At 39.9% G+C, this 27,183-nt stretch overlaps 3 protein-coding genes across 4 annotated transcripts in view; 1 reads left to right on the forward strand and 2 right to left on the reverse strand.

Annotated features, from left to right (window-relative positions):
* bcan (brevican) overlaps positions 1 to 5,556 on the reverse strand; it is a 30,502-nt gene extending 24,946 nt beyond the window's left edge. The window contains exon 1 of the mRNA XM_030750950.1: positions 5,370 to 5,556. Within this exon, the coding sequence (XP_030606810.1) occupies positions 5,370 to 5,374 (5 nt within the window). The 5' untranslated portion in view covers positions 5,375 to 5,556. The remainder of the gene's footprint in view (positions 1 to 5,369) is intronic.
* Positions 5,557 to 11,919: 6,363 nt separating this feature from the next.
* On the reverse strand, positions 11,920 to 18,283 carry isg20l2 (interferon stimulated exonuclease gene 20-like 2). Of its 2 annotated transcripts, none has more exons than XM_030750928.1 (4): positions 18,207 to 18,283; positions 16,477 to 17,268; positions 15,864 to 16,064; positions 11,920 to 13,727 (listed from the first exon to the last, which is right to left on the reverse strand). In XM_030750928.1, the coding sequence occupies exons 2-4, from the start codon at positions 17,143 to 17,145 to the stop codon at positions 13,614 to 13,616; spliced, it is 984 nt and encodes a 327-aa protein (XP_030606788.1). In that variant the 5' UTR covers positions 17,146 to 17,268; positions 18,207 to 18,283; the 3' UTR covers positions 11,920 to 13,613. The 2 variants fall into 2 exon arrangements, with proteins under 2 accessions (XP_030606788.1, XP_030606789.1); XM_030750929.1 differs by lacking the exon at positions 18,207 to 18,283 and adding an exon at positions 17,709 to 18,157.
* Positions 18,284 to 18,555: 272 nt separating this feature from the next.
* mettl25b (methyltransferase like 25B) lies at positions 18,556 to 24,020 on the forward strand. Its single transcript, XM_030750140.1, has 8 exons — positions 18,556 to 18,861; positions 20,182 to 20,300; positions 20,468 to 20,684; positions 20,785 to 20,847; positions 21,157 to 21,294; positions 21,920 to 22,734; positions 22,918 to 23,102; positions 23,194 to 24,020. The coding sequence occupies exons 1-8, from the start codon at positions 18,760 to 18,762 to the stop codon at positions 23,274 to 23,276; spliced, it is 1,722 nt and encodes a 573-aa protein (XP_030606000.1). The 5' UTR covers positions 18,556 to 18,759; the 3' UTR covers positions 23,277 to 24,020.
* Positions 24,021 to 27,183: the final 3,163 nt, after the last annotated feature.

The following is a 27,183-nucleotide window of genomic DNA, read 5'->3' on the forward strand; positions in this document are numbered from 1 at the left end:
CTGAAGTAAATAATGCTCCACTTTAACCATTTAAGGTTCTGCTCTTTAGTACAAAACTAAGGCACTTGTTCCAGAGACGTTATAAAAAAGAGAGAGATCACTTCTTCTTTGTTTGTATTTTTGTTAAGGCAGCAAAATTTCTAAGCAATATTTATCATACGTAATGTCTCTGAAATTAAACGTAATTTAGATAACAGCTTAAAATAACTACCTGTTATTTGACTTTGATTATTTTTATATTATGCAGCTTTATGTTTGTACTAGATCTCCACTACACAGTCTTGTCCCCTGCTTTTGTTTGGGGTACATCATCAATATAAAAGAGGGGCTCCAGCAGCTGCTCCTCAAGAAATCCCATCTGTCACTGGCATGGACACTGAAGCCAAGGCCGGCTGGCCACAAATACAAAGCACGAGACTCAGGTTTGTCGATCCTATTACACAAACTATTGCACTTTTTTACAATATATTTATTAAAAAAAATACTTGTACTGTATGGGCACTTGGTGGCCCGCTAAAAAAATAGTGTAAACTTAGCTGCATGAATGAAATATTCCACTGGTGCCTGATACACGTTAGTCTATTAGGCAGCTCACCTGGCTGGCTGACTTGAGTATCTCCAACCTGAACAGAAATAAAGCAATTCTAACAATGGAAATTTTGCAGATGCACGATTTCATAGTGCAGTACATTTGATAAGCAAATACTTTGCGATCAACCTTAAGGACACGTTAAGGCAGTCAAAAACAAAAATAAATGTAATCTCATCTCATCAGGTCTGTCTATTCTATTACACTGTTTTTTTTTTTTTTTACAAATATAACTGGGTTGTCAGCTAGAATGCATTTTATCAATGTATCTACTGTTATTAAATAAGCTGAAATCATAACACACAACACTACATTTGCTTGAATTGCTGATAAAATCTGAGATGTGGCTGAGTCAGATTTCAAATGGACAAAAACAGCATTAAGAATTTGAAAATGCTCTACAGAAAGAAAAGAACTGAATATAGTTACATAATGAGATATTCTTTTCAAATGGTCTGCAGATATAACATTATTAACTTCTTTAATAGTTGGGCAAGTATGAATAAATAAAGCAGTAACTACATGAAAGGGAAAACCTGTCATCTCCCATGCTGATTTTATTTAACTTTACACCACATTGATGTGAAACTGATGAATTTGACACAAAACTTTGTGGCAATCTTCTAACTGTTCTTTACTTTTTAAACTTATCAGCTATCTGTCTGAATCACTTGAAGATTCTGCTGCTCTCTGTGAGTGTAGCCGTCCACCATGACCACATTTCCATAGGGCATGGAGGCCATAGAGAAACAGAGAGAAAATGAGAAAGAATAAGAGAGAGGTGTTTTTTTTTTTCTTTCTGCTGCAGGCGAAGGACACATCCCAGGCAACAACACAAGTGCAAAGACAGGCATCACAAGTGGCTGAATAGTCAGTGACTTCACCTTGAGGGAAATGCAGTGAAGGCCAATAGAGTGGATGTTTGACCGCTAAGTTTGCCAGGAAAGGTCATTTGAGGCTGGAAGGGAGGAAGGAGGTGGAGGGGCTGAACTACATTCTTAGAGGACTGCACCAGCTTTGTGAGAGTTTGGCCCATTTCTCACTTTACCCCGTGTGTGCGATGAGAGGCCTGATGCTCCAGTAGAAAGCTGAGTGCAGCGCACATGCTGACATTTTTGCAAACTGGTTGACTGCATTGCTGCATCTTTTTAGCGGTAGCCAAAGTTAAGTGTTTGCAAAAAAGAAACACAGCAGCTCTCGCCCAGTCGATGTGGACAGCTAGTTTTATTAAAGTAGAGGAGTATTCATGCTGTCACATATATATGAGACAGCAGATTGAAGCCACACCAGAAACATGCTAGCCAGAGAAGGCTTCTGTCATTGTGAATTTCAAGGAAAATCTACCTTTTGAATTACTCACAAGCTTGACACTCTCATGCTGAGACACTCAGTGTTCATGACAACAGTGCCAGGTTCATCTGGTTCATCTCCATAGCTGAATTCTAACAGTTTAGAGGCTATAAAATTATATCAAACATTTTCTTATCAGTTCTGTGTGCAGTTTTTAAAGAAAGGGTTTAGGTTTAAGAGGGTTAGGTCCTGTGGTCTCAGGATCTTGTTTTCACTATTGCGAATGATGCGGCCCTGTTAAGTTCATCATTGCTAATAGGATCACATAATGACCTCCAGCACTTTACAAGTGGCAGTGATGAGAATAAGCACCTCCAAGACTAAGGGTGTGGCAAGTGTGGATTTCCCACTTCAGGATGGGGATGAGTTGCTGCTTCAAATGAAGGAGTTCAAGTATCTCAAGGTCTTGCATTCCCGCCCTCACCTGTGGCCACCGGCTGTGGGTAGTGGCAGAAAGAATGAGATCATGGATATAAAGAGGTGAAAGTGACATTTCAACTCTATATAAAATGTGGATGCTAGATTTTCAAGCCCTATGAAGCAAAATTTGTATTGAAAAGAAAAACTAAAACAAATTTAACTTGACTTGATAAGGAATGAGAAATTTTTCGCATTTTAAAAGAAAATCTGTTAAATGATTCAAAATTAATAAAAGCAAAGGAACTCAGTGACACTTAGTCTTTCACCACATAATCTAAAACTGCCTCTTTTTGCATCTGTCATTCAGATTTAAGAATGCGTTCAAAAACTACTTGCCATTCGCCAAACCTGACCTCCACTGTACCCTTCCATTTTCTCACAGAAAGGACCACCACAGTTACCCTGCTGTTGCCCCTCAGCCGATCCTCATCCCTCCGGCCCACCACTCGCACATCACGCCACCTAGAATGGTTCAGCCTGCCCATCTCCAGGGGCAACCTAAACCCCCCTCCTTGACAGACACAATCTGACAGGAAGCAAGAAGCAGCCGGGGGGGGCTGGAAGCAAGGGAGACCTCAGAGAGAATAGAGGTGGCAGAAAAGAAGAAAAAAAGCTCCGTACAGCATGACTGAGTGCTGAGAGAGATGTTAAGTTCACAGGAATGATTTGGAATGGCTCACTAGGCAGCCTCAGGCAGCAGCCGCGTCTTATTAGCTGTTAGCCGCTGACACTGTGCGCCGGAGGGCAAAACTTTTAAAGCAGTGACAAAAGCCATAAGCTACAAATCTCTGGGTGTTAGCTGCAGCAGCAGTTAGACTTGTATGCACGAGTTTGTGTGCGCGAGTGTGTTGTAGTCTGTGCGCCCCCCCCCCAAGCCGATCAGGCAGATCTGCTGTGAGTTTTAAAGGCTTATGCGTGAGACAGGGTGAGAAAAAAAAAAAAAAAAAAAAAACACAACAGCGTTGGTTTGCACACATTTCTATAGTTTTCAGAGGAGATGGAAACTTTCTGCCGCTTTAGAGAAGCAACACCTTTTGAAGTTATGGGAAAGGGCAGTGACCCACATTGCCTGCAGCCCCCACTGAGAGCCAGCTGGATTATCAGTTACTGAGAGCCCACAGCTAATTGAGTTAAAATTTACTTCACTGGAAAACGCCACTCTCTGTATGCTTAAACAGAAATGAACAACATGATTTACAAGCAGGCTGTCTATGAACTTTCCTGCACCATGGCTAATTTCCAATTTTAAAAAAATGGAGAAAGCAATTCAGATATATACCAAGAATGTGATGCCTTTCATGATGTTAGAATTAACATCTTAAAAGTAAAGCTGATCAACACAAACAGATTAGTCAAGTCAAACCTTGGTCCTTACATAAGACAGGTAATACATGCCAGGAAGGGCCATTACATTCTCTAAACTCTATTATGTGCTGGGTTCCTACAGATGCAGTAATAATGGCCATCTCCTTGCACATTAACAGGAGAACAATGAACTCCAGAAATTGAGCACTGTATCCACTAGTTTAGAATTTGGAGTAAGAAATTGATTCTGCATAAAGGATGGGCTGTTGGTATCAAAAAGATTTGACTGTGGAACATTGAACTGAGTCGTTAATATGTAAATTGGCCCCTTTGCCTCTCTTTTCTAGACTGCAAACTCCCAGCTAACTGCCCAAGTTTAAATCAAAGGTTTTGGAATGTGGAGGAATAATACTTTATTTGAATTCCTGTAAATAGGACTCTGACAAGAAAAGACTTAGTGCTGCTGTTCATAATCAGCTGCTTTTATGACTTAGAGGAAGAGCACAGTACATCATGAGGTTCTTGTGAACAAGTGCTCGCTGCCTTATAAGGTATAGAGACAGGTATATTCAGGATTTAAAACTTAAATCCCATCTATAATAAGACTCTCATAATTAACAAGTGAGATTTATGGCTTACTCTATAAACAGCATCATCAAATTTGACTGTGCTGCAATCTGTTTTTGTTTTGTTTGTTTGCTTTAAGGTCTGCGTAATTAAACAGTGGTGATGAGGCTGACTTTCTTCTGATCATTTGTTGTGCATCATGAAAACAGTCACCTGCAGGAAAACGACCAGACAACAATCCAAACTCTTGTCATTCAGCGTGGATGTAAAAATGCAAAATTCAGCACTGTAGAGAAACATATAATTTCAGATGCAGTTTGCTGGAGAATGGTGCAAACACTTATACATTCTTTTGAATATACGTGAAGTTCTTACAGCTAATGAGGAGGCAACTGATCTGAATCCTAAACTAAATTACTGTAAAACTGTGTCTCCAAAAAGGTGGAAATAACTAAAATATTTTTAATGCTATGTTTGGTCCATTTGATTGCATATTAATGGCACAGTTATTTCCATTGGCAAATGCTTCTTTTTTGTCAGTGTTTATGAGTTTATTTATATATTTATTTACAAGTTATATGCATTTATATTTACTCCCACCAGATCTGTTTTTCTCATAATAACAAAATACTGACAATAGAAATATGGCATAACAGCCTGAAAGCAGTAATTCTGCAAAATGAGGACTTTTACTTTTCATACCTGAAATATAATGTTTTTATTTTGGGTACTTTTAGCCTACACCTACAATGAAGGAGTATTTTTTTACATTCTGGTATTGCTACATTTTTCAGTGACTTCCAGCGCTGCACATGCTGTCAGTAAAATCTCTGTGGCAACATGATGATGCTGTGGAGGCTGTTGAGTGATGCTGTCAGCGCGTTACTTTGTATCCACAAGCGAAGCCGAACGGTATCAATCGTTGTTCTGCAATTCAAGTTTAAAGTATAAATTTTAACAAAACTCTTACCAGACAAATGATAACGCTGTTGTTTAGAAATGAAATGCATGCGCAGAAAGGTAAAAGGCTGAAGCTTATAATGAATCTAACACGAGAAGAAGTCGAAAACCTAAAAGCATCATTTTGCTGGCGGGTTTTGGACTAATGAAATTCGCGAAACTGATGTAAAGGACTTACTTCATGTTTAAACACGGTCTACTCTCGGCTTGGTTTTGCAGAAGTTCCTCTCGATGAAGCCTCAGCACAGGTGCAGGTGTTACTGCCGGTTTCCTCCAGAAGCCTCTCGCTGCTGAAGCGACTGAGCGATTAGTGATCAGCAGAAGAGAAGTGGAGGCTCTCAGTTCCGCCAAGATGAGAGGAGGAGGAGGCGAGAGGAGAAACTGGGATGAGAGCGCTTTTAAAAAGACCAAGACACCCCCCCCAGCCCACTCCGTCCTCCTCCTCCTCCTCCTGCTGAGGAGTGAACAAATGAGGACAATTATCGGTATCATAAGCGGGACGTCCCCAAGCTGTAATTTGATGCTGAAAAACTAGTTCAAGTATTCATTAATTCTAGGCTGGAGTATTGTTATTCATTATTCTCGTGGGTTTTTTTTTTCTATTAAAAAAAAAAGTTTCCTGAAAAAAATAAGAAAAAGCTTCCACTTAATCCAAAACGCTGCAGGGGGAGTCCTGACAGGGACGAGAAAGCGAGATCATTTTTCTCCAACGTTAGCGTCTCTTCACTGGCTCCCTGCTAAATCCAAAATATAGGCCTGATTCAAAATCCTTCTACAAAGTCTTGAATAACCAGGCCCTATCACATCTTAAAAAGTATTATGTTATCCTGCAGAGCACTTATTTCTCAGACTGCAGGCTACAGTACTAAAAACAGATTGGGAGTCAGAGCCTTCAGCTTTCAGGCCCCTCTCCTGTGGAATCAGCTCCTAGTCCGGATTCAGCAGACAGACACCCTCTCTACTTCTAAGATTAGCCTCAAAGCTGTCTTTTTTTGATAAAGCTTATAGTTAGGGCTGCATCAGGTGACCCTGAAACATCCTTTAGTGCAGGACTTCATGTGCCACACCAAGCACTCACCTCTTTTCACTCCCCAGGTGTTTATATACAGCTGTAGCATGACATAAAATGTGCCTTCTCCTATAGTCTGCACTGTTAAAAAGGCAATAATTGAATTTTATGGGCACTAGGGGACAGAACAATTCCACAACAAGCTGATAAACAGCTCTAATATGTAATACCCTCATTAAGTTGTCAGGGCTAAAGCCAACAGTCCAATCTACACTTCCAGCAGACTCAAGAACATTAGCATTCAGCTCCAGGCTCGAAACATTAACACTCGCAATCATGTCTGGATCTCCAAAGATGGAAAAAAGTGATGTTTTCTGATGATTTATGTTAGAATATTAGGAGATCTGTATCTCATTTCTCAAACTGTGTGTCACAATTACAAGATATCATCTTAAAATATAATTAGTTAGTATTCTTGCATAATGATTTATATCTGACTTGCTCTTGTTTGTTTCTTTGCTTTGGCCACTAATTAATGTTAGCAACTAATGCAACAGTGGCAATCTGAATGTCAATTACATGCAAGCTCTGCTTAAGTGCTCACTAGCTAACTTGGTGTTTATTAAAGCATTTTCTCAGAATTTTTATTTTGGAAAGGAGCTTGACAGTGACGAAGTGGAGCCATGAAGTAATGTGTATGTTAAAACTAAAGCTGCAAGAGGCTAAAGAGCTGCAGAGCTGGACTGTAATTGTGACATTAAATATAAGTTCAGCAGTCGAATATTCAGTTGGTGAGTTGAACACGTTACAAGCCCACAAATGCTTGAAGTCATGTTACCTGCTGGTTTCATATCAGAAATCTAAAATCATCAACAAGTTTTATATATATATATATAAAATAATACACAAACAGTGAATTTCAGGAATTTCCACATGAATGCAGTGACTGTGAATGCATGACTGTTTTCCACCCAAAGTCTAGGTCTTTGACACTATGACCTAGTTCACATTGCATATTGATTAGTGGAGCTTTACACGTTGAATTAATCTATGAGACCTATAAATCTTATCGAGGAGCAGCCGTAAAGTACATCTTTGAATTTACTCTTGGGTACATGTATGTGAGATACACTGAGTGACTGGCATTTGATACTGCCTGTACCTTAACTTCTAATGTACTTTAAATATGTTTTTAATAACTGTAAAAAGTTGCTTGTTCCAGAGATTTCCATTTTCTCCATTTCATAACCCACATACATGACAGTATAGGAAACTATGCTTCCACATATGCTGATCCTGCTACCAACTCAGTGTATGTACTGTAGCAATCTGCCAAATGGACAAATTCCCAATGGCATGGCCATTGGTAATAAAAACTGAATTATGCACAAAGCTGAGGCCATGCCATGACTAATATGTTTAGTGTGTGATATGTGCCTGGAAAGGATAATCTGCAAAATCTAGCTCCCAATAACTTGACCCCAGGGGCAAAAAATTCCATAAAATCTATAATGTATTGTCTAATGAGACCAGCCATGCTCTTTCATATATTTTAAGTCCTTATTAATACAGCAGGTGGTCACTTAATCTTCTTTAATTTCACAATTCAGGAATAGCTTTAATCAATAATGTGCAATCACATTTAACAAAGGCCAAAATGAGTAAAAGAATCAGTGCGCCAAAAGTTGTTTCTCATTTGAAATGGTTATTCAGACTCAAATATGAAGAAGCATTTTAAAAAATATTAAGCACGACGCAGCTACAGAAGAAAACCCAAAGTTTAATTTAAAGCTCTGGCTTGAGTTTAATAACAGGCAATAAAAACAGTATTCACATTGCTGCCCGTACACAAAGAGATTAAGAGGGGATAAACAGCATGGGATAACCTGGAGAATGGATTAAACCACATGTTGATTTGCAACGAAGGGCTGTATGTGGTCTGCAACAATATTTACAGTAGATGGATGATACGCGTCAGAGTAACATCCACATGAATACCAAGACCCAAAGCTTCCCAGCAGAACAAGATGATCAATATTATTCATTCCACCTGGCTGACTGGTGTATTTCATTATGGTGGTCTATGGGGAAACTGCTTTTTTGGGACACTGCAGTCCTACTAAAACTGGCAGCAAGGCTGAGCGGAGTGGTGGCGCCATTTCCAGAGCTCTTACTACTTCTGTGTTGGTCAGGCACATTTATCCTACTCTGTGATTTCAGTTTTTTGCTGTTTTGTCGAAACACATTTCAAAATGCTTAAATGTAGGACTTTAGTTGACTTGTGTGAATGTTTGTGAACAGCATCCTTTTTACTGCTGGTACTTTGTACCACGAATAATTATTGACATGCATCAGAGTAAGGAAAAGAAAAAAAAAATTCTGTAACTGTAATCACCTACAGAGAATAAAGTATTAAATTCAATTATAGTTAGTAAACAAAATGTTGATTACATCTGAAGATTTTGTATGTTGCAAAGCGATGAAAAAGGGCAACTGGGACAACTTTTCTGTGCATCTGAACTAGTTGCATTCATTTGGTGGTATACACTCATATTTTGAGTATTGTTTCTCAGTTGGTTCTTTTGTTTGAAATTTCATCTTCCAGTGAAATCACTGTGCAGAGGAAAGATTGGGTGAAAATGCTTTCAGCACAGAAATGTACATCAAACATAAGAAAAATAAGTTTTTGAGATTAATTGTTCAGTTTAAAATATTTGCTGAAAAATAATGAAAAGGAGTAACAAAATGTTATAAGTTTGAAGAAAGATATTTAAATAGTTACATTACTAATTGCCTTCTTAACAGGGTAAGGCAGCAAAAACAACAAAATAACAAAAAGGAATAACAAAATTATGAATTAAAAAAAACATTTAACCAATTTTTTGGCTGCCTACCTACGTTTTGGTTTGTTTTTTTTTTCTTTTTGTGCCAGATACAAGGTTTATGAGCTATGTTTATTAGCTGGAAGGCCAAAGCAATAAGCTAACAGATGATGAAAAGCTCCGTAGAATAAATAGGGATGTGCACAGCCTGGTGTTCAGCCTTGGCAGAAGAATTAAATATGTATTCAGTGTTATTTTCCTGTCAGAAAAATCATGAAGCAAAATTTGATAAAACTGGTAGAAACTGTGAAAGAAACCTTAAATATTGATACAGATAAATTTAAAATTGCAAGATAGGATAATTAATCTTCAAGGCTTACTGCACCTTCTGAGTGCCCCTCTAGTTATCTGTGGATTTTAAGCCACCTCATTCAGATTACACATATATTTGATCCACTGCTGCTATTAAATTACCATTAGTCCCACTTAGAGCTGAGCGGATGTGTGCTGAATCCAATAAATTTGTGCTGCTGAGATCTCAGAACGTGACAGCATGGTATCTTGGGGTATGTAGAGGTAGAGATTTTCTAGCAAAGACCTAGAAAGTGCTGGTGAATCACTGCTAGTGTTTGTGCAGTGTTGCCTGTGACGTTTGGTGTGTTCCTACCATTTTAATGAGCTTCTCTGTTCCAGCAGTTGTGGCTGCTGTTGCTTTTTTCAGAAAGGATGGCATTCTGTATAATTAATTTGCTGGTGTTGAATTCACAGTGGAGGGGAGAAAAAGTGCTGATACATTCACCTTTAAGGACAAAACGCTGCCAAAGTGGACACAAAGTGGAACAGCATTAGACTGTGGAAGAATCGTACGCTTGCACCAGCATACTGGTGTGAAGTTTGAAGAGCAGAAATATGTTGATGGAGCTGTCGATGTGCTCTGTGGAAAGGCTGGTCTTCAATAAAACAGGAAATTAACATGTTTTGTCAGATCTGACATTTGATCCAGTTCTGCTCATTCAGAAGATTTTTGAAAGAGGTAGACGAGTTCTGAGACACAAAGTAACACAACAAGTAGTCTCACAGCTCAGTGATCAGGCCTTGTACGGGTGAGGCATTAGAGCCAAAATAATTCCTGTTTTAGATGCCACATCAATTCTATGCATCTGCAGGATGTGCTGGAATATCACACACGTTTTCCACTAAAAACTCAAATGATTTGCAAAGTGTACAGAAAATATATTCAATAATTTAAAAGATAAAGATTGATAATTGTTAAAATTAAATACTTAATTACTCACAGTTTTGTCCTTCAAACTTTGCTTTGGTCAAAAAATCCATCCATAAAATTAAAAGACAAGATATATGGACTAAAAACAACTGTATGACTTAGCTGCAGACAACACTGACAGAATATAAATGCACCATATGGCGAGCTGATTCCCATAACTGCTCAGTAGGGTTGAGATCCAGTGGCTTGACTCCATTATAAACAGAATACCAGCTCACAGTTTCTCCTTCAAATATTTCTTGCATATTTTGGGGTTTTGGATCCCGTTTCCCGTTGGAAAAGGAAACCCTCTCCAATCGAGAAAAAAAAAATCCACATTGCAAAACAGTCAGAACTTTCCTTGTTCATGATCCCTTTGATCACATACAAATCTCACAACCTTTACATTTCCCCTTGATACTTGACAAATGGCATCAAGCACTCCCACACTTTATTTGTTCCAAGTCTCACAAATTTTCTTCTTTTGATCACCTAAACCTTCTTTTCTTTTTAAATTTTCCTTGTCCACTGTCTGCAAACTTGTGCTCATGCCAGACATGTCTTTGTTTTTTCTTTGTAACTCTGCCTACGAGGCCAGCTTCCAGGAGTCGAGTCTTCACGGTTGATGCTGAGACTGCTGCTTTGTGGAGGGTAATGAAGCTGCCAACAAAGGACCTGTGAGGCATCCGTTTTTCAAACTGATGCATTTCCTCTTGCTCAGCAATGTACCAGGGCCTACCACAGAGCTCATTTGTGCTGTCCAGATAAGTCCCTCTAAAAGAAGTTGTTTTGCCACTGGGCAGACATCATCAAACACTTCCAGGCACCTTTTTGGGGAAGTTATCTTGAAACTTTAATTTCTGTGGCCACTGTGACAGGAAAACTGCATTCATAGACTCATCAGTCAAGCCTGAAATTCCTTTGCAATACCATAATTAAGTTACACACTTAAGACTTATGTACAAACTCAGATGCTTTCCCCCACAGTAGTTATACTTGTACCACCACCTTTGCTGTCGCTAAATTTTCCCTGTCATGTCAGCACACACCAGAGTACAAAATTTCCCCAAATTTCTTAAAGTTTTTTGGTCATATGGAGACCATCTTCATCCTCCCAAAGGCTGTTGCACCAAGCACTCAACTAGCGAAATGTATTGCTTAGCGGTGCTAGCAGTGCTAACACAATCAGAAAATAATTCTGAATTTAATGATTTTTAATAACTCGCATAAGTAACAGCTCGGCACTGAGACACAGGAGGGAGTACACCTTACTATCACTGACACGGCCTAATACAACAGAACCGCAACTATGACCTTAGAATTTCCAAATGGTAGCTGGAAATTGGTTTTAGAGAGGTCCTGATTTAACTGTGTGGTCATATTTGGAGCTGTTTATGTGCTGCCATTTGTAAAGTTTCTACATCTCACTGATACATATGAGCAGTACAAAGTGATACAGACATCTCTCAGTACTTCAGCTGGTGACAGATGGCACTGTTGTCAGTGGAGATACTGAGAAATTCAAAAACTGAGTGATTAAAATGTAAAAGTTAAAGTGTTTCATTCACTTTGATGGTGTGAATTATCTCAGTGGTGTTGGCTTCATAACACCAATTATTGTAACACCACAAAATTACTGTTGTAATGATTTATTGAATTTATGAGCACAATGAAGGCAGAGTGGATAACATATTTCAACAGTCATTGCATAGGAAACTGCACAAACCCAGAACATCACCACTTCATTTTCTCAAATTCAGACATTTACTTTTGTCGGCTGGAAAGAGAATCGATAATTAACGGGACACTCAGACACTCCTGCAACAGGTGAGAGGAAGATCAAGGCAGCAGCTCACAGTGAGGACCCTGAAGTCAAAACATCTGCATTTTGGGGAATGGGAGTCTATTCACGTGAATAATTTTTAATTGTGGTGGAAATTAAATATTGATCAATTTTGCAATAACACCAACAGCTTTAACAATGCGAGCTTTATAGAGGTCTGTGAAGACATTAAAACACATTTATAAAATCTACATGCATGACTTATGACTTAAGTTTTTTCAAGAATTATTACCTATTATCCAGAATAAAATTCTTTGTTTGAGTAAAGCTGAACCATATTTAATCAATTTTACACTTATTTAATTGAAATCTAATGGGGCTCTATTAGTCAGGTCTGAATTTCTTTTTCACTGGTGTGCACGAGGTGAAAAGATAAGAATACTTGACTGTGGTGTATACATGACTCTGGATAAATGCAGTTGAGTGCTGATTTGGTGAAAAGAGAGAAAAAAAAATTACCTTGCGAAAAGGTAGAAACTGTTTACATCACGTACTAATGTTCCAGCAAAGACATGACTGCCCCCAAGAGGCAGGAGCACCATTTGAACACAGTTTATAACCCTGATAAAGAATAACTGCTGCAATTAAAGCTTGATTTATAGTCCTGCACTGAATCTCTGCAGAACCTACACCACAGTGGCTGATGAAGCTGTTTGCATCTTTACATGTGAACCAATGTGTCTCACCTGAAAAGACTTCAAAAGCAACTGCCTCCATACCAATGTCCTGCTAAAAACAAGCCCCACCACTCAGCAATCACCTCTGGTCACTTACCTATACAGTTATGTGCAAGCATGATCTAAATTAACCTCAATTTCAATGCTCCCCTGGATATAAAAACTGCATGTACAGAATCACAAGACATATCTGATGAAACTTGTTTTAAAAGTTTGCTGACTTGCCCCAAAATGGGGTTTAAAAAAAGCTTTTCCCCCTTAGTAGCTATACGTCTACCATCGTTTTTCACCCACAGATTTCACTTTAGGCTTTGGATGGTATGTCTTCTTCATAACATCTGTCTATACCCAGACTGTCATAGTTATTAAAAACAAGAAGACATACAGATGCATTGGCAGAAAACTGACTATTGTGTTAGCTTTTTGAGAAAGCAAGGTTAATTTTGTGTCATGCAGGTATTATCCTTGTGCAAGGTATATTAAGACAGCATTTTATTACCAAGTGGGCCAATCACAGTTGCTGTGGCCTACATCTCTGAGACATCCAGCTACATGTAAGGCTAAGGAAGATTTAATGCAGCAGTATAAATCAAGCTTAAATTGATGTTGGAGAAGTTTCTGCTCTCCAATTCCAATTCTTCCTTTTCAGTGACAACAGTACACTTTTAAAATTCAGGCAGCTGGTAGAAGGTTATCAGGTGTAATTTCAGTTCTCTTGGTTTCGTTATTCACACGTCAACAGGACAACTAACTCCCAAAGTCCAAACCCCACGTCCGCCATATCAAACACTGTACCCCAACTTGGCACTACCTGGCCTCTGAGTTGGCATCCAGCTGCCTCTCCCACTCATGTTCCACCACTTTGTAAAGCTCCATGGTGGCTCTAGCATCCTCCACAGAGGAGTGGCCTCTGTTCCCAGTCTGAGGACACAAGACAGGACATGTTAAACTGCATGATGATCACATTTTTTAAATTATGAAGACTTTACATGATATTAACTTTCCAGTTGAAAAACTGTTTTTCTATTCATGTTTCAGTTTAAATTCATCAGTTCATTTCATGAGCAAAGTGAATTTCAGGGTAAAAAGAAAGAAAGAACTCAAAACAAACAAGTTCTAAGGTAAATATTTACATATGTAAAACTAAGGCTTCATCCTAATGGCTGACAAAACTTTAATGGAAGACAAACAGTCCTAGTCAGGCAATATTTATTTACTAGATTGGGCACAGAGGAGAAAAAAAAAAACACTCTGCAGGAGATGCAGAGCCTGTCTATTAAATAGTAAACAGCATACATGTTGGCCAGGAAATCCAGTTATTAGACAATCTTGTTGCTGGCTGATGTAACACATTCAGGATCACCGCCATGTCTGTGTTTTTAAAAGGCAGCCAGCTCCGTGTATGTACTTGTAAAATGTATATTTTAAAGATGATTACAGTTTTCTGTTTCTCTGTAATGCAGCACAACATTAACTGTTATTTGAAATGCTCTTCCTCAGACCTGGAACACAAACAAAAATATGTACTTTCTAAAAGTCACATTAATATCTGAAATGTGTGACAACTAGTCAGCTAAGAGCTTGAAATAATGAACAGTTGATTGGAAATACTTTGATACAGCCTGTTAAAAATCTAATGAAAAAAGTACAAAAATCACGTCACGTCTGTGGCAAACCAGTGAAATGCCTTTTTTCATATATGAAATATCTAACACTGCTAACTTCATCCCTGTTTAAATAAAGGCTTACTGTCATTCAGACATACTATAGGTGGCCATTATGTAAATGTCATTGATGGTTCGTAAGCTCAATAAGGAAAGATCTGCAATGCCCTGTGTGGGTTTCCGGTTTTCTAAGGGGCAGATTTTAAAACTGTTAAAAGGATCTTCTCATGTTTTCGCCCTCGTACCAACATAAATAAGTACACTCGTTAATTTCAGAATTTTTGCACAGAAAAATCTGCTAGTGCTCCATATAAAGTCTGATATAAAGCTGGGACTTGCCTAAAGTGTTTGCTGGGCATTCAGTGATCTATCCAGCTGGGATGGGTGGATTCTGAAATCTCAGAGAGGTTTAACCATGTCCTTCTCTAACATTTTTCTGACACTACTCCATTCTGACTAGGGTTGAGCAAATGGATGACCATATCAGCCACCTGCAATCACCCATGTTCACCACTGGTTGCTTTTTGGGGGGTGATTTGGGGGTTTCTGTTTTATTTTAGTAATTTAGTGGTTTAATCAGCTCTGACACCAAGAAATCAGTCAGAAATCTACAAGGAAATATTAGAAATTGCATTGGCAATGTTATAAATACTTTTTCTACATATAGACTCCAGTTGGGATGGTCACCAAGAGTGTTTTGTTTTGTTTTTTTCTCCAATCTGTCTGAGACACGACTAATCTAAAATTAAAGAATACCTTAGCTCTTATTTTCAAAGTTCTGTTGCTGCTAACTAGCAACTTCTGGTTGTTCCCATCTAGTGTTTCTCCATGAGCAGGCTGATCAAGTTCCTGTTGTGGCAATCCGGGATGTAATTCAGCTGTCTCGAGCTTCTTGTTTCTCAGTTGGAGAGGCTCTAGGGCCACTGTCTTCGACTGTAGTTGGTGATGGTAGTTGTTCTTTTGCTACAGACATCTAAAATCTAAGCTCTCAGCGAGGATAACGCTAAGTAGAACCTGCAGCAGGTGGAGAGCTGCTGCCAATAACCTGAGCTCACCAAGGGTGCAGCGCAGAACAGTGACTACTGTTACAAGCTGCAGTTCAAGACAGTGAAGTTGAAGCCTGTCCATGGTATGAGGAACCAGCTGGAGATGCAGCTCTGCTATGTAAGTCACAAAGGGTATATGGCTGTATTTATTCATTTATTTTTTAAAAGCACAGCTGTTCCTCACACATGCACCAAAAATGCAGTCTTAAAAGTTCAAAACTGTTGAATTCAACTGAGGGACAAACAATACATTTAGTGCTTTTCTTTGGCACTTCTACTAAACTACCTCCACTGACTGTACACATCTTCTATTCTCTACTCGACCATAACAGATAACTTTGTCCTACCTGAATGTCACGGTTGAAGATGGCCTTAGTGAGCTTCTTCAGTGAGGTGCACCTATTCCCTTCAATACCGGCCTTCTGGTTGAGGAGAGGGATTTGGGAAGTGTCTCTGATCAGTTCAGGAGGGTGTGAGTAGCCGATGACCTTGAAGTCATTGTGGACAGCATGGCCAACCACCACCTTTCCTTTAATCAGCTTCATTATCTGTAGTAACAGCAGATAAAACATCTTACTTGCTAAACTCATATGGTTTATATAGAGTAAACGCATATGGTTTATATAACAGAGGCTGCAAAATCAAATCCTAAAATAGAGGAACTTGAAATAAAATATGGAAGAATGCTTACTGGCATTGAATCTAAAATGTTCAAGAATTCAAACACTGTTTTAGGACATTAGGACCCTGTATTATAATAGACTCCTGATACCTCTTCCACCATCTTTGCGACTGGTGAGTCTCCCTCACATTTCAATTCAGACTTTTTGGCCGTGCCTCTCTCCTATAACTCTTTTGATTATATGCATTTTACACAGTGAAAACATGCTAAGAAAATAATTGAGTGATCGAGAAATTATTCACGGTAAATCATTTTTTAAAAAAGTTTAGTTTTCTCACCTCCATCCTGGCTTGTGCGAATGGTGTGGCATTAATGAGGTCAGCACGTCGGATGCCACTCCATCGGGTGCGATAGTCCGTGACTTTTGAAGCAGGCCTGATAAACTGATCATAAATCACATCTCCTTCATAGGACACTATACTGCAGCGAGCAAGCTCACTGAGGCGCTTTGGTCCTGTGCCTACCATCTCGCAGTCAATAGCGACGTACTTATTGGGGTTCCTTGATGAAGTGGCGACAGGCTTATCAGTGCTTGATACTGAGGGACCAGGACTGAAGGCTGTTGCTTTTTGGGGTTCCTTTGTTTCTTCATCACTGCCTTTGCTTTTCACAGCAAAAGTCAAGGAAGGCTTGGTGTGTGCGGATCCTGAAGGCCTAGAGCTACTGTGAGAAGCACTTGCTGGGCTGACCAGACACGGTAAACTTGTGTTTTGTGTGGAAGTGGGAGGCTGTGGATATTTAATGGAAGCTCCATTCTGAAGTGGAGTTTGCCTCTGTCTAAAGTCTTGCCTATATTGGTTGCTTTTATGTTTATCTTCCCTGTAGCCCTTTGCGCCATGGTTGTGTCTCCTTCTACAAAGCCACTCACTTTTCCTGTTTGACTTTCGTTTTCGGGCTTTCTTCTGCGCAGTGCCATCGAGAGATAAGTTAATCCAAATGTCTGACATGTTCACATCAAATGTAACAGTTTTATAAACATGCACTTTCTGTCAAAATAATTTTGTAGGTCAGCTTATTTGGAGTCTTGCAACGGGTCCTTGCTGGTTGTAGTCCAGTTCAGAAGTTTCATCCTGCAAGGGAAACAACACTATTAAACAATGCCTAGATTTGCAAGAGTTTAATGAATGACTGACCTCTAACTAGAGACAGAATTTAAGACAAATGCCTGAATATACCTGCAAATATTTTCAAAGAATTTTCTAGCTACAAGTAAATGGGGCATCCACTTATTTGTTTCCATGCACCAAAAAAGTGCAAACAATAATAAAAAATAAAACAAAAGCACTGCATTACCAACATTAATAGCATGTTCTAGGTCTGTAGAGCATGAAAGGATGTCACCAAAGAGTTAGATGGGGCTGAATTAAAACCTCAGTATCTGATTATTGCGCACCAGATAAAATGTGTGGCCAGTTTAACAGTACCTCTGAATTTAGCAGTCTAGCACACTGGCGGTCTACATCACGTAGTTCAAGCACATCCTCATCTAGCATTATGCTATTCTCCTTACCACTAAATCAATTTGGGAGTTGTCCAGTCGACTAGCAGAAAAACAATGCCAGATTGGTATCGTAAGCATTAGTATTGAGCCAGACTTCCACATTAGATGCCTCCCTTTTTCAACTAACTTCTTTTCTCCGATTTGATAGCACTGTGTAATGTATAGTCGGTTGGATATTGGTCAACACTACTAAATCTAAACTGGATTAAAATACAGGCTAAATCTTAATAACACTATATGGGATTAACAAAAGGCTGAAAGATGTCGCAGAATCAAAGCACCTTGTCAGTTTCACAGTGCTAAATGCTACTAATGCGTTTATTAACGTTAGCTAATAACTGCTAAGGTTAGCTCGCTAAAGCTAACAATGGGTATCAAATACTGCTTGGTGATCGGCTCTCTCAACGGACAGATTCTCTTCCTGCTTATGAGCATTCGTAGGTCGATACCGATGAGTTCCCTCCAAGGAAATGTCTAAAATTAACTTTTAGAAACATAAAACCAGACCTGCTACACGTGAACAACACGAATCCTCCTGCTCGGAACATACGATCTATATCCGGGGCATGCTGCCTTTCGGTACCCCTTGTCCAGCTTGAATAATCTATGAATCTATGAATGCTTTTATCTCTGGTATCTCAAAGGCTATCTATTTTTATTTCAAAAGCTTTAGAATAATAAGCGATTTTACAACTGGTGTGCACAGTAATGCTGAGTAATATTACTTAACTCAAAGTCTTTAAACTTTTTTTGGTAGTATTCTTTACACTAGTTTAAAATTCTCTTCTGCTTAGCCACACAGGATCTGCGTCCAGCTGCAACTGAAATTACGGGGAGCGCTTAAACGTATCGCGCCTCCACTGTAAACGTGAAAGTTGCAGTTAGCTACGGAAACAAGCTGGTGGCTAAAAGCAACTTTCACGTTCTGGAATTAAAAGGAAATAGTGTAAACGTTATAATTGTAATTTATGGAGAGAGCTTTGGTATTTTAGTCACGCTTGGTCTTAATTAGAAGCGGTAACGAGCTAACTCGCGTTAGCATTAGCTCCAGGATGTGGAGATGTTTACACCAAGTTTCACAGCGGAGCAGCAGAGAGAGCTGGCCAAGAAACTCACCACCTTTCTGTCTCAGTACAGCCACCTGTCCGACTCCTACATAATTGTGCGTATCGATATCTGTTTCTGGAGATTGCGGCCCGTCCAGTGGGTTTTTGTTATGTTTTGTAGAAGTAAATAACACGGTCCCTAAAACTAAATGTTACTATGCACGTTTCTTAGATTGTTTCATACATTTCTCGAGATTTCCTCTTCACTAATCATGCGCCTTTGTGAGACAAGTAGATCAGTGAAATCACTCGCAACAATAAAATGATACCCTGTGAATAGTTACATGTGCAGTCCTGTGAAAATCTTAGTATACCCCATGATTCGGTGGTTTGTTGAAACACTCATTTGAAGTAATCATTTTCTGTATGACTTTATCAGTCTCATATCATTGTGAAGGAATTTTAGCACAACCTTCTTTACAACATCGCTTCACTACATTGAGTTAAGATCAGATCAGTTTAAGGTCTAGACTTGGACGGGGCCATTGCAACAAATTGATTCTTTTCTTTTTCAGTCATTTTGTTGTAGATTTACTGCTGTGCTTCAGATTATCATCGTCTTACATGACCCAGTTTAGTCCAAGCTTTAGCTGTCAGATGGCCTCATATTTGAGTCCAGAATTTTTTGGTGTACAGAGGAATTAATGGTCAACTCAATGACTGCAAAATGCCCAAGTCCTGTGGATAAAAACAAATCTAAATCATCACCCCTCCACTGCCATGCTTGACAGTTGCAGTGAGTTGCTCATCTCGGGCTGTCAAATTAAGTGCTGTTGTCTTCTTGTCAGTTTGCCTTTTTTCATATTAACTTTAATTCCAAACTTTTTTTTTTTTTTTTTTTTTTTTTTTTTTTTTTTTAAACTTGAGCCACAGTGAGTGTCTCAGGGGAAATGATCTTTAGCATGGTCATTTTTGTATTTATTTATTTATTTTTAAATGCTAACCGAGGCCTGTAGTCTGAGATGTACCTCTTGAGTTTTTGTAGTTTCTCTGAGCATTGCACTGTCTGACCGTGGGGTGAATTTTCTGGGACATCCACTTCTGGGAAGATTGTGGATTCGTGTTAACACACATCTGAATGGTCCAGACCAGCTATCTGCCAAAACTTCTGGTTTAACAGAGGTGGTCATGCTTGCTGATGATCAGTTAATCAAGTGTATTTGATTAGCACTGAGTGGCTGCTACTTACCCTTTTAATTCCTGTGGAAGCAGTAAGGGTGTACTTAGTTTTTCACAGGACTGTATCGATTCCTCTGAAAACTTTGTCTTACATGACCGTAAAGTCTGGTATATCAAGCTTTATTTACACAGTGAAACAGCTGGATTCAAATCCAACCCTTTTGAGTATATATATCAGTTTGTAATTCCTTCTACAGGAGTTCTTCACAGAAGATCTGTGGCACACATTACCCAGTAGCTGGCAGCCTGTGCTGCAGGACCTGTCATATCCACAGATTGCAGACCTATTGCTGGATGCCACCAATGAAGACAGGAGGTACTACTGGATTGTAGTTAGACCCTTTACACATACTTAAAGCAAAGTTACAAATATCTAAATCGGTTTAATCAGTTTGCAGTTTGGTCCCTTCACAGAATATCATGGCAATAAGAAAAAAATGCCCTTATTAGGTAATTAATTACCTAAAACCGTTCTCATTACAGATATCCTTTGGTGTGGCCTCTGTCTCTCTTGGCTTTCCGTGCCACAGCTCATGCCCTGGCATTTCCCAGAGAGAGCAGGAGTGAGGGACAGAGGGTGTTGGGGTCAGTGAAGCCTGAGGAGTTCCTGGAAAATCGTAGTCAGAGCTCCTTGCTGGGGCACATTTTCAGAAAGCACGTTAAACCCAAGAAACAGCATGAGATCCGCAAGCTCGGCATGGTACGTATGCTTATTGGTAGTGGTGGTGGCTGCTTTAACATATCTTAGCTTTTCCGTTTACAGTGCTTTGAGTATTTGTTTTTTTCATATTTATTTCCAGCTGGTAAAACAACTTTGTGACCAGACTGACTGCAACAGAGTGGTGGATGTGGGCTCTGGGCAGGTATCACTCACAGGCTTCAGTAGTTTATTATCTTATGGAGTTGCATGCTTATTTTTATTTATTTATTTATTTTAAATCTCAGCAGCATTTTAACACGTAAGTATATCACATCAATATAATTGCCAAGATAACACTTTAATTACAATAGGTATTAAAATAGGTTTCATGGTTCCATGTTAGAAGTCTGTAACATCCATTTTCAGGCACATTTTTCAAAGGGATTAAAAAAATGAAAACCATATGTTCATAAATTGAACTGAAGCAGTAAATTGTGCCGCAGTAAACACTGATCATCTTTGCCCTAACCAGGGTCATCTGACTCGTTTCCTGTCCTTTGGTCTTGGGCTTTCTGTGACTGCTATTGAAGCTGATCAAACCCTAGTTACCATGGCATCCAAGTTTGATGGACAGTTACTGTGGGCATTGGAGAAGGAGAAGCAGAAAAAGGTTTGTGATTTTCTAATATTATCGCACATTGTTAATTTATGAATAAACTTTACATCTCAGGGAGCTTTAAATTCCCTGTAAAGTTACTAAAACACAGAAGTATTGTGCATAATCCTCTCCTGTTGCCTCTTATTATGATTTGCGGTTTTCAAACATTTACTTTTTCCATTCCTTTCCTTAAAAAAAACACGAATTAATGCCTGTTGTCAAGAAAAGCTTCCTGGGAGTCATAAGGAAATCCAAACATGTAAATAAGAAGTAAACTGTTGATTTGGCGAAGCAGAGTGAATTCATGTGCAGCATCTATTCAGCAGCAAGATTTAGCCTGAAGCTTCTGTTTTTGGCCACTTGGTGGCAGCAGACACAACATGTAAACACTGATTTTACCCCATTTAGGATAATTTGTGCACATTCTTAGCAAAATGTGGGGGTTTCCTCCTCTAGCAGATGCAGGGCAACAAATACCAATCATCTGGAATTTTGTTTATGTGCACCTGATGAATGAAAGCTTTTATTATGATTATATTTGCTGAATTAATTATATAAAAATGCTGATTATTTAAGTTTCACCTCTTACCACAGAATATGTCAACATAAATATTAATGAGTATCTTTTGCTCCCTAGAATTTGTCCACTCAGGTTCCTGCACACTCCTCTCCTCACCATGTCGCAGGTTGGGTAAACCCCAAGGCATCATGGGAGTCTTTCATCAGGCAGCTAAAAGCTGCAGATTGTGTCAGTGAAGGTCCCCAAACTCCATCTGGACCCAGCAAAAAGAAACTGCGGGGCTCTGAGCAACAGGGAAGCTTCCATGTAATCCAGACTTCTTATGCTCACTCTGATGCTAAATCTCAAGAGTCTGAACTGTCAAAGCAACAAAAGTCAAACAAGAAGTCTGAAGAGGAGTTAGCTGATGAAAACTGCTGCTCATGCACTCAGTCTGTCTATCAGGAGGGGGTAAACTCTGAGGTAGTCAGGTTGCAAGGCTATCCAGACTTTGTCCTGACTGGTCTCCATGCCTGCGGTGACCTCAGTGCCACCCTCCTTCGCCATTTTGTCAACTGCCCGTATGTGCGCGGCATCACCTCAGTGGCATGCTGTTACATGAAAATCACCACCAAAGAAAACCCCACCCCTCCGGGGCTGGTCATACCACCCACTCCACCAACATCAAGTCAGGAGTCAGTTTGCTCAGAGTTTGGGTACCCAATGAGCTCCTGGGTGTGGGGGCTGCCGGGACATCAGTTATCCTATAAGGCCCGAGAGGGCGCATGTCACGCTGTGGAGGACTATGTGCGGAGACTCAGGGAAGGAAGCGAGTTACTCAGGACGCACTGTTACAGAGCGATGCTTGAGACTTTCATCAGAGACACGAGGCCAGATCTTCGCAGGGCAGGAATCCAGACCATCAAGAAATCACACTTGTTACCTTTTACAGAGTGAGTGAAAACTGTAGCCACCAGGCATTTACGCAGGTCTGTCATTCCAGCTGATATAGCCAAAGTTGTCCAAAAATGCAGCAATCATTGGTACAACCCGAGGAGGGTCACTGAAATTTATAATACTAGTGCATGCCCACATTATAGTATTGTTTAGCCCCTTCAACCCTTCATCCCTTCCAGATATGCCCGTTTGGGTCTGGCTCGGGTCAGCCTGCCTCCTGAGTTGCCCCTGGACCCAGTAAGAGTGGAGACCATGTTGAAGGAGCAGGGCAGGGTGGTGGTGTACTTCAGCCTGACCCTACTGCTCGCCCCTGTGGTGGAGACGATGGTGCTTCTGGACAGGATGATCTACCTCCAGGAGAATGGTGAGCCAGTTGATGCTGTCACACATATTAAATATTATGATTGTTTGTGCAGTCTGTCCATTCACCTAAAACCTTGACTCTCTCCCTGCAGGTGTGGACAGTCAGCTAGTTCCTCTCTTCAACCCAAACTTCTCTCCAAGAAACTTTGTGCTGGTGGCTCTGAAACCTTGTTGAACTTGACGGGAAAAGGGAATCCCACTTCATCATTTTTTTTTTGTTTGTTTTTAGGGATTTAAAAAAATGAATTTTAAGAAAGGTTTTAAGCTTTTATACTGCCTGAACATCATGATCCTGTCATAATACATGTCTTACTAGTTATCACTCAAAGTCTTTATGACAGCTCAGACATGCATGTTTGTGGCTTCAGTTTTCTTTGCATGGTTTGGTTTTTGTATACACAAAGAATGTGTTTGTGGTTTTCCATGTTTTATTATTACTATTATTACTTCTGCCATTTTTGTAAAGGACAAAGGGAACATCCTATTTTATATACAGCCATCCATTTTCTTCTGCTTATCCAATTCAGTGTCTTGGAGGGGGGGGTGGAGCCTATCCAGCTATCATGGGGTACACTTTGGACAGTCTATAGCAGGGAATAGAGAATAGAATAGAATGCCTTTATTGTTATTATACAGGATGTACAATGAGATTGGAGGGCCACTCCTGTTCAGTGCCATGCAATAGAAAGTCAAAAATAGAGAAAGACACTCGCATTCACAACTGTGGCCAATTTAGAGCTGCTAATTGGACTGTGGGAGAGAGCCCACACAAGCATGCGGAGAACATGCAGACTCCGCAAAGCTGGCCAGTGTGTACCTTATAGGAATAAATAAAACCTGTGCTTTCAGTATTAGTGGGAGCAGTTCATTGTTTTGTATACCCATACAGTGTGTCATGTCTTTCTGCTGATGATGAATGTAAGTGGGAGAAAAAATATTGTATGCACAAATACATCCTAATATTAATTATAAATCCTAATATTCAACATTGCAGACTTGATGTACACTATTATATTTAAAAACACCATAGAGATTAAGGGGAATACCTTCTTCCTTTTCACATAATTAAAGCTAGAATATGTTTGTTTTGACTCCTAGTGGACAGATAAACTCCATAATTTACTGGTATTATAACTGATGTAAATGGACTAGTTCTTATATAGCGCTTTTCTACTCTGAGCATTCAAAGCGCTTATACAACACGTTTGGATCCATTCACCCAGGTACGTCCTTTGTAGCAAAGTGCTTTCTATCAACCATTCACACACATTCATACTCCGACGGTTGCATCGGTGAGCAACTTGGGGTTCAGTATCTTGCCCAAGGATTCTTCGGCATGCAGCCCAGAGTAGCCAGGAATTGAACTGCCAATCTTCCAATTAGTAGGAGTCCTGCTCTACCTCCTAGCCACAGCCACCCCACATTTGCATTTGCCATGAACTGTGATGCGAATGGGACCAAAAACACAGACTCATTATAAAAAACAGTCTTTATTTGCCGAATGCAAGATTGTGGCAGCTTAGGGAATCCCATTTAGCAGGTCCAAGGCTCCAGAAGAGTCCACAGAGAAAAACACTCTCAGTAATCTCTAAATAATGCAGGATTCTGTGCATTGACTGAAGGTCTTCTTTCCTCTTAAATAGCACACCGCTAATCAGGCAATTTCCAACAGGTGAGTTCATTAATCCCAGGTGTGCAGACTGCAGAGTGGAAGCCGTAGAAGGACCTCTGGAACACAAAGTGTTGTTAACATAGCCATCCACACTTGCACACAGAGAGGAGAGAGAGACAATAGGCGAGCTAGCACAGGAAGACTGGAGGACCATGACAGTAACAGCAATGCAGATGGAACTGAAATCTCACCTTTGATTGCAGGAAAGAGTGGTCATTGACAGCCCAGAGAGAGATCGTGGTGGAGGAGGTCATAGGGTTGTGGGCAGAGCCGGCCCAAGGCATAGGCGACATATGCGGCTGCATAGGGCCCCTTGACCACCAGGGGGGCCCCAAGCTCACCTACATTTGTGATGAAACTTTATTCTTTTTTAACATGCCAGTGTCCTAAAGAAAGAAAAAACTATCCCACCTCCTCATATTTGTACAATTGTAACAACACTAATTTAATGAGTAGGCCACTTGCTGACTGACTGTGAAGTCAGGTGACCTGATGGTCCGTCAGTTTCTGTCATTTGTAGATGAAGCTACGAAATAGAAAGGAGCTGTCCCCCTGAGGTAGAGAGGAGGGAAAGGAGAAGATTGGAGGAAGAAAAAGACAAAGGTATGTTTCCATGAGCAGTTACAATAGTTTAGTTTGTAACCAGCTCCAAACATACTTAGCTATCGCTAGCTGGCTAAGTATGGTATTTATCATGTCGCTGTGTCTGTCAAAAACAACCTGTCAGCCTGTGTCACCTTCCTTACTCTGTTACTAGTTAATATACTTTTTGCTTGGATCCAGAGCCGGCCCAAGCCTTGAAGGGGCCCTAAGCGAAATTTGATTTGGGGGCCCCCCTCATACCACTTCATTGTCTCCTGAGCCTAATCGTTATTAATACAGAAAGGTTGAAGTTGAATATTCATTTTTTGGGATGCATTGCTGTTTCAGTCTCAGCCCATTGAAAAACAATGTATTTCAATATGATACACATTGTAAACCTATGTCCATGACATAGTTGAATGCATTCCATATCTGATCTAGAGGCATAGGCGTAGGAACCCAGGGGGATGGAGGCGACGTGTCCCCCCCAATATTGGAGACAGGCGCATTTGTCCCAACCAAAAATTACACAGCAGAGGAGAAAAATACTTGATTTTGAAATCTTTAACTCGCGTGCTTTTATTTTGAAGGCACAACATACGCTTCCCCCCTTCCTCTGAACGGCTCTGAGTGTTTGGGAGGTGGGAGACAGCGGCAGGAGTCAGAAACTCTCGAATGAGGTAAAACAGTCTGTCGGGATCGTTGCCATGAACAGAGCCGGACTGAGGCATAGGCGACATATGCGGCTACCACCATCAGGGGGCCCCCAAGCTCACATTGTAATTAAACTTTATGCTAGTGCACTGGTAACATTTATCTATGCACTGGTAACAATTATCTGTGCACTGGTAACATTTATTTGTGCACTGGTAACATTTATCTGTGCACTGGAACATTTATTTGTGCACTGGTAACATTTATTTGTGCACTGGTAACATTTATCTGTGCACTGGTAACATTTTGTCCCCTTAGAATTATAAGGTTCTATCTATGTTCTGACCAGTTTTGAGATATTGAGCTTTGAAGTTTCTGCACTCTGTATAGCAAAAATTACACATGGAATAAGTCTTGTTCACACATGATTATGAAACATTTATCTGTGCACCGTGCACTGGTAACATTTATCTGTGCATTGGTAACATTTATCTGTGCATTGGTATCATTTATCTGTGCATTGGTAACATTTATCTGTGCATTGGTATCATTTATCTGTGTACACTGTAAACCCGGATAAGTTGAATCTACTTAAAAAAAACCAAGGTAACTCGTTGCCTTAAATTTTTTAAGTAATGAAACAGTTTATTTAACTCAGTAAGCACTACTCCATTTCCAATTGATCTAAATTGCATGTTCTAATTGACCAAACTTATCTTTTATAGTTCATGAAAAAATAAAATGTCTTTTGATCAATCAATTCCTCTATCCATTTCATGGTGATGGGGGCTGGAGCCTATCCCAGCTGACAAGACAGTAAGATGTAGGGTACACACCGTACAGGTCACCAGCCTGTTGCAGGGCTGACACAGACAACCATTCACACCTGTGGGCAATTTAGAGAGACCAATTAACCTAACCCCAGTAACTGGATGTCTTCAGATTGTGGGAGGAAACCAATGCAGACACAGGGAGAACATACAAACTCCACACAGCGAGAGTCCCGGGCTAAGGTGGAATTGAACCCAGACTATCAGATAGCTATTCCAGCTGTGAAGCAGCAGTGCTAACCACCACACCACCATGCTGCCCAGTAACACAAATATTTTTTACAGTGTTGAACTGTGTCTGTTTAAAATTTGGTAAATAAACATGATAAAACTCAGCCCTGCTG

This window comes from Archocentrus centrarchus, chromosome 16, assembly GCF_007364275.1.
Source record: "Archocentrus centrarchus isolate MPI-CPG fArcCen1 chromosome 16, fArcCen1, whole genome shotgun sequence".
In the NCBI taxonomy this organism is placed as follows: Eukaryota; Metazoa; Chordata; class Actinopteri; order Cichliformes; family Cichlidae; genus Archocentrus; species Archocentrus centrarchus.